The 8,050-nt window shown below is 26.7% G+C and overlaps 2 protein-coding genes across 2 annotated transcripts in view; both read left to right on the forward strand.

The window, feature by feature from the left end:
• The window catches only part of LOC101495956 (uncharacterized), a 7,805-nt gene extending 6,302 nt beyond the window's left edge, over positions 1-1,503 (forward strand). The window contains exons 10-12 of the mRNA XM_073369272.1: positions 1-218; positions 738-928; positions 1,017-1,503. Coding sequence (XP_073225373.1) covers positions 1-218; positions 738-865 — 346 coding nt within the window. The 3' untranslated portion in view covers positions 866-928; positions 1,017-1,503. The remainder of the gene's footprint in view (positions 219-737; positions 929-1,016) is intronic.
• Positions 1,504-4,735: 3,232 nt separating this feature from the next.
• Positions 4,736-6,264, forward strand: LOC101496735 (uncharacterized). The gene is made up of 2 exons (XM_004513829.4): positions 4,736-5,036; positions 5,844-6,264. Exons 1-2 carry the CDS (start codon positions 4,944-4,946, stop codon positions 6,060-6,062), a joined length of 312 nt encoding a protein of 103 aa, XP_004513886.1. The 5' UTR covers positions 4,736-4,943; the 3' UTR covers positions 6,063-6,264.
• Positions 6,265-8,050: the final 1,786 nt, after the last annotated feature.

Genomic DNA, 8,050 nt, shown 5'->3' on the forward strand with positions numbered 1-8,050 from the left:
AGGGAAAGATTCAACAGATGATTCCGCAAGGGATCGCGGCCATTGGAAATCAGTTCAAGAGGTAAAAAAAGCATCTGAGAACTCTCAGGCTTCAACTGTGACCTCAGCTATGCTTCTGGCGCGTCCAGTTGTCTCACATCAGTCTTCAGAATGCCAAAGGGCGCTCTTATCAACTTTAGCTTTTGCAACGGAGCATGAATCAGATATAAAGATGAAATGCCCTACCGGTGCTTCACCTGTATGATCAGAGGAAAAAAAAGTAAAACAGTTGTAGCTCAGTGTCCGAAAGAGTAGCATTGCTAAAATTGGTTTCAATCCATTCTTGGTGATTTGAATCAAGGCACTTCCCTGCTTATAATGGATGATAACTAGAAAGGGAGGTGTTTAGTTTGCAATGTTTCTATTTCTCTCACTGTATGATTGCAGGTATAATAGTGCTTACTATTAATATCGATTGCTTCTCATTTAACATTTGAAGAGTAGTAGTTTAGCCCAAATGATCGATTTACATTTTACTATTGGCAGAATGTATTTCATGCCCCTACAATTTGAATTTGATTGCATTGAACACGATTATAGTTTGCTGGTATTTGTTCAGTTAAATACTTAAATCCTTAGTTAAATTGTATTTAAAGCATTTTAAGTTTGATATATTAGTTATAGTAGTTTCAATTTCATCAGTCCTTGTGTCACGCGATTCATAACTCAGTAACTTAACTTTGTTGCCGCCATTGTAGGTCATGCACTCATGCTGTTCTTTACGACAACAATTTTGGGAAGGTTTTCTCCATCTACCTGTCAATACAGCGATCACTGCAGTATTCTTGCTTCTGGAAGTGACTTGAATTTTGAAGTGGCTAATTGATTTTAAATTTTTGGTTCTATCATCCATGTACATATCAAACTTGGTCTTTTGTTGCTTCTGCAGGTAATTTTGAGAAAATTGGTTGTTATAAGATTTTGCATGAGTTGCTGTTTAAACCAGTTTTTTGATTATTTTTCTTATAATTCTGCAGGTGTATATTTATATTTAACCCAGCGATAGAAATCTCTGATTTCCGAAAATTTTTGGAAGAATTTCTGAATGATTTGTTTGGAGCAATATACGGCTGAATGATTTTTGCTGCATCACCTTAATGTAAATTTTGATTATATATTACAATAATTAAGGATCAGTTCCTGAAATTTGATATATCTTGTGATTTTTTGCTGCATCACCTTAATGCAAAAGTTATAGTCGAAATAGTTTACTTTTCATGCACTATCAGTGTAAAAAGTTTTGCATTGTTTGCACATCACAATCAATTATGTGAAAATACTTTTAGAAGTAGTTAAAGTTAAAGTAAAATGTTTTTAATAATTTGACAGTTGTGATTGATTGAAAGTGTAAAAAATTCTTTACACTAACAGTTTAATTATTTTTTATATTGACTGTTATATGTAGAGTGATTACAAAGTCATGAATGAACTGTGAAACTAGTGACTTGAGGATGTTCTATTCCACATCATGGTGTGACCTTGATAGCATAGTTATGCTTGTGCCCTATTGGGTCAAAGTAGTGATTGGTTTTACTCCTTCAACATGTCAATTTATATACACAAGGCCATGTAATTTGATAATAACACGTCTCTAATGCATTATGATGGAGATATTATCACCTATGTGAGGGAGTAATACCACTTCATAGATTGATCTAATTTTTCAACAAGATTCAACTTGGTAAATATGATTAAAAAAATAAGCAATAAAAATGCCATTCGATCTAAATCAGAAAACACAAGATGCATATATATATATATATATATATAGTTTTTTTATAGCACATACATTTATAGTTTTTTGAACATGAGAAAATCCTGGTCCCTTCGCTACCTTCACCTTCCAACTAAAAAGGAATAAATAAAGTAAACAATAAAAGAAAGTAAAAACAAAAATAGTAAAGAAGTACAAATAAAGCATATTCACCTAATTTCACACAATAAAGCAATTTGTCATCAATTGAAATCATAATCTTTTTGGAAAATTCACTTACTACTGAACTATCCCAAGAATCATAAAGCATATGATGAAACAATGAAATTACAAGGTGGCTTTTGGGACAAGAAGATATAGCACTCTTTTTTATGTAAAAAAAGCAACACTATTTGGCATTCTAAACAGTGCTTCCTTAATCTTCCAAATGGTATTGGAATTAAATTTATTTGTCCTATCAAAACAAACTTATAGCTTATGAAAATAAAGTATCACTCAAGTGCTTAATCAGATTCAATTGATGACAAATCAATCAAGAATACTTTAGTTTATACTTTGAGTTAAATAATATTTAGTTAAATTTTATTTACCTTTCAACTAAAATTCAGATAATCAAAGTCCATTTTATCTGGCATCTAGTGGTTTAAGACAAAAATATTCAATTTAGTTCTGCTACTAAATATATAGAGCTGTCAAAAGCTAAAAAACTATGAAAAATGAGAATCAAATTTTGAGTAAAAACTATAAAAAGCTTTTTAGTTGAGTATGTCATAGCTAGCCAGAACGAGCTTCTACCAAATTAATAAAATATTTATTTAGTTTAAGTTAGAACACTAATAATTATTAAGTGAAAAATTAATTAATACAATATCAGTACTTTGTCATTTTTTTTCTATTGACAATTAAGGGCCTGTTTGAAACACTTCTCATTTTTAGTTTTTAAAAATTATTTTATAAATTAGTTTTAAAAATGAATTTTTAAAAAGATTATAAAAATAAAATCCGTTTGACTATCCAATTTTCAAAAATTATTTTAGAGAAGAGAAAAAGAGAAAAGTTGTTTGGCAATCTAATTTTTTTAAAATAATTTTAAAGATCAGAATAAAAAAACTAGTTTGAATCTAATCTATTTTTTATATTTAACAATAAAAAGTAAAAAAAAAGATATATTTTTTGAAATATAATAATTCAACTAATACACAATTGATTCTTTGAGAAAAAAATGTTTAAATAGCGCAAATGCACTACAACATAAGTTTTTTATAATTTAATTAAAATTAACTAAACTCTTTTTTTAATTTAATTTATTTTAAATTAATTGACTAATAAATTACAACTATCATAGATTCAATATTTTTACTATTTTATCAAAAATCGTATACTTACTAATTATAATATTAAATATTTGAAAAAATTTCAAACAAAATTGTTTAGTAATTAAAAAGCAAATGAGATTTTAAAAGGAAAAAATAAATAAATTGAACTAAATCCCATTATTATTCCAACGCTTGAGAACGCTTGCATCTATTATAATTGAAGGCACACATGAAATGTGAATACAACTAAAGTGTACAAATCACCTGTTGAAAAAAAATTACAAATAGACTTTATAATAATTACAAAGAATGCCATTAATGAAAATGGCATGTTTTCCGCCTCTTTTTTAGTATCGTTTGTTTGGAGTATAAAAAATGAATAGTAAAAATTGAAAAGCAAAATATATTTTAGGTGTTTTGATTTTTTCATTTTAAAAAGAGCAAAATAAAAAATAATTTCTAAAAACAGTTTTACAAAATTACGTGTTCAAACAAGTTTTTAATTTTTTTGATTTAAAAAACTAAAAAACTGTTTTTGAGAACTAAATCAAACAGGTCCTAAATGTTTTCAAATACTATTAACGAAAAACAACTACTAACTCTAAATTATTAAGGTCGAAATTTTAAACTTAACTTTATGAATTACAGCACATGTTTAGGTTCAATTGATTTTTTTTTTTAATGTTATACATTTCGTCAGTTAAAATAAAATTATTTTTTACATTTATTTTTGAAGTTTGTTTAATATGAACTTCTAAGAAAATATTTTAAGGATGAATCCTATCAGTTTTAATAAAAATAATATTTTTAATAACAAAAATAGGGAATATTTTATTAAAAATTACTAAAAATTGTAAAGTTCCACTTTTAGATCCTTGTTAAGTAGTTTATATAGATGTATCCATAATTTTATATGTTTTCTAAAATAATCTGTATTTTTATTTATTTTTAAATTTTTTATAAAGATAATTTAGTTATAATAAAATATGCGTCAACTGAAAAATCTACACAACTTAATGAACTTTTTAATGAACTTTTTAATCCAATTCAATAAAGTCCACAACTTAATTGCACCGACTTAATATAAACTGGATAACCCATTTTACCATCTCTACTAAAAACGATTTAAACATTTTCATTATGATCAATAAATATGAATTAAAGTTTAATGAAATATATATTATTAAATTCTGTAAAATCACGACGTGTAGTTTAATATCTAAAATTTTTATTTATTTTTAGTCATTTATTTTTAAAATGTGTTACAAAAAATATATGCTTTGAATTAATTAAAATAACTCTTGTATATAAAAAGAAAAAATTAATATGGAGATTAAATATGAAAAATTCTGATCTATAGATTCTCAATTATGTGAATGTGAGAAATTCTTGATGATAGAGAATCTAGGTCCCAAATGTGATAGAGGAGAAAATACAATTTTGATAGAGAGGAGTACCCATGTGAATAATTAATGTCTAATTTATAAATACATAAAATGTCGGTAATGACTATGATATAATTTATGAAAAGCAACATGTCAAAATTAAATAAATAAAATATCATTTTGATCAAACATAAAATGTGAACCGTACAATTTATATCCAATGACTAAAATTCAGTGCAACAAGTGTTGAAATTTGATGGATGGATATGTATAGACACCAACACTAAGACATAGCCTGCAGAGTGTACAAATTTGTCCATTTGGGTTTGCATGAAGTGTCCCATTTCAACAACACCACGTGCTTATCATTAGCTTCTACAAAAAGACACGTCACCAATTTCACCAATTCCAACATTATTTTTTTTATTACAACCTCGTCTCTCTCAAAAGCATAGGTAGTAGTGAATAATTAAGCACAGCACAAAAACTATGGCTGCTGCTCAATTCCTCACTCTTCTTCACTCTTCTTCAAGATCTTCTTTGCTCAAACCCTCTAGACCATTTTTCTACAACCCCATCAAGGTATGTCATAATTTATTCCCAAAGTTTTCATTTTTTTTTATAATATTTGAATTTTATTTAATTAGTTGGTGTATCAAGAACTTTATATATTGTTTAAATTTTTGTTGTAGAATTATTAATTTTCTTTTTGCAAATAAGAATGATCCGGTAGGAAATTGAATTGGAGGAAAAAAAAAGTTGAATTTTGTATTTATTTTGTTCTTGGTTGAAACTAAGGAGTTAGATTTGTTTGGTGTTTGAGAAAGTAGATTAATTGCATGTAGTTAATGGAAGATTCTTTTGCATGATCTAGTTGTGGGAAGTAGAAATTAAAGGTTGAAAATTGGATCAAAAGATTCAAAACTCACCAATAAAGTTAAGATTTTTACTTGTTGAATTAAAAAAAAATGTAAACTTTACTCAAATGGGTTTGCTGAAAATTTGATTTTTAGTGTCATGATTTGTGACTTTGAAAATGTTAATACAGTTAACATGAATTATACCCTTTAGTCAAAAGAAAATAAGTAAATAAATATAAATGTATTTGGTTCAAATTGTAGACCAAATACATCAATTTTTGATGATCTAACTTTCTTTTATATTCAAGATCAAAGGGGATATATTGTAATTTATTTATTTATTATTGATTTAAATGAAAATGCATGATATAATTATCCCCAAATGGGTTTTCTAAAAAATTGATTTTAGTGTCATGTCGTAATTTTGACTTTGAAATTGTAAATTTACACTTTAGAGTAAACATGAACTATACTGTATATTTATTTATTTATTAATTTTTGAATTGAATTGAATGAACATGCATAATAGAATTATGGGGAATCAATCAAAGGAAAACAAAGCAGATTGATGGAAGAAAGGGCACCATCTACAGCTGAAGAATTTCTAAGAGTGGCAGAGGAGAAAGAAAAGGAAACTAAAAAAGTGGTGGCAAGTCAAACTATTGATAAAACAATTGATGCTGCTGAAGAAGCTACTAAGGGTAATTCAAGAATTGAAAATGTTAAGAATAGGTACAAGGAGGGGTGATCAAGATATTGCTAAGCTAATTACTTCAACTATGATATTGTTGTTTTTTTAGCTAGAATAAGGGGTCTTGTGTTTTCCAAAAAGCTTGTTTCATTGTTAGTGTTTATGATTTATGAGTAAAATGGTTGGAGTACTTATGTGTAAAACTATTTGAAATTCTTGGTTTGTATGGTTTTGAACTTTAAAACTCCATTTTTTTTTATATTGATGGATACTTCATGAATCTTGATGAATGCCTGAGAGTTAATATGATACATAGATTTATTCAACATGGATCAAGAATTGAAAGAGGCTCAAAATATTATATCTTAGGAGTGAAAATGTTACTCCATCCTTCAATTTTTAATCATCTATCAATTTAGTTCTTGAATTTATTGAAATAAAAAAATACTTAGGAGTACATTGACATAATGCCAATGTAATATTATGTTTTGAGGAGATAATGTAATGTTAAATTTAGTTTATGCTTTGACATAATTACTTTATTTAATAAGTAGAACACTCATAATGTAGAAGATGAACTATGGAAAAAACAAAAACAAAAACAAAACCAATCAAATCAATCCATAGACTATTCACTCTTATACATAGCTGATGGTTTGTAACTTTGTTTGGTTGGTTATATGTGTTGTACTATCATTCATAAATATTAAATGCTAGTGGACATTCATGTCTAAGTAAAGCAATAAAATACACCAACGGAATTTTCGCTTTGTATTTAATGTGTTTTGGTGTTTGCTTTTTCATTTTTGTATTTTTGATGTTACAGTTACAACTTTTGGGACCAACCACACCTGATTGGATAAATTGAGCAGTATAGACTAAAGAGTTCAATTTTTCATAAATGGTAAACAAATTTTCTTTTTACCTTAAATTGATTTTTTTTTCTTTTTGGTTTTGATCTTAAATTGATTTTATTGTAGAGTAAGACTTTCATAGGATTAGAGACTTTGTTTGTGGTCATTGAAGGCTTGAACATTTTTAATTTTCCATCTTCCTCTTGATAGAATTTTATAATGTCAGCAAACTTGAAATGTGTGTTTTATTTATTTATAAAAATACACTCCTATCTCGTTTTTAAAAATAATAAATCCCAACTCGAATTTTAAGATATGATGACATTGCCTATAAAAACTTATGTGGTGGAAAAAAAGAATTTCTATTAAAATTTGTGGTCATTAAAGGATGGAATAAGTTTTTATTTTTTATTATAAGAATTTCAATAAATTAGCTGATCGAATTTAAAATAATTAATTATTAGTTTTATTATAGAAAAAAATTGAACTTATTATTTCTTATCACTACGAAAATATAAATTATTATATGAATTTTTTGTTTTTATTTATTGTAAAAAAAGTGGCAAAGGGCCCCACCATTGAAGCTATGTTATTCTTATCCAATTCGTGTGGTTGGAGGATGTATCCCTTTGAAATTGATTCAAAACACAACAAGTTAGGTCCACATGACATATTCAGCACCGCCAAAAAGTTATTCAGTGGGCCAAAAAACTGAATCGATTAAAGAAAACAAAATCATGTTCTACTTTATTTTTCTATACATGTGATCATGCACTTATAGAAAAAAGAATAACACTTTAATTTGCAGAACTACCATAATAGGAGTAATTGGGTCTATAATGGTGGATCATACTGTGTGGGAAGACACAAATAGCATGTTAGTGGGAACCACGTTGTGTATATATATTTACAAATATTCAAATATTAATTAAGAATACCTTTATGTTATTCTATACTTGTTTGTTTGTTACAATTGTTAATTCTATCGCAAGTTAAATTCAATTTGTTAGTTTGTCAGTTATATATCCGCTTTGAATTACCTTGTACGCTATAAATTCATTAATTATTAACTGATCTATATACTATTTAATATTTTTATCAAACATAAATTTACTCTCAAATCATAAAATGTCTCAAATATGATAAAAAAAAATGTTATCATTTTCAATAAAATAAAAAAAATATCGGAAG

This window comes from Cicer arietinum, chromosome 5 (genome assembly GCF_000331145.2).
Source record: "Cicer arietinum cultivar CDC Frontier isolate Library 1 chromosome 5, Cicar.CDCFrontier_v2.0, whole genome shotgun sequence".
Taxonomy (NCBI): Eukaryota; Viridiplantae; Streptophyta; class Magnoliopsida; order Fabales; family Fabaceae; genus Cicer; species Cicer arietinum.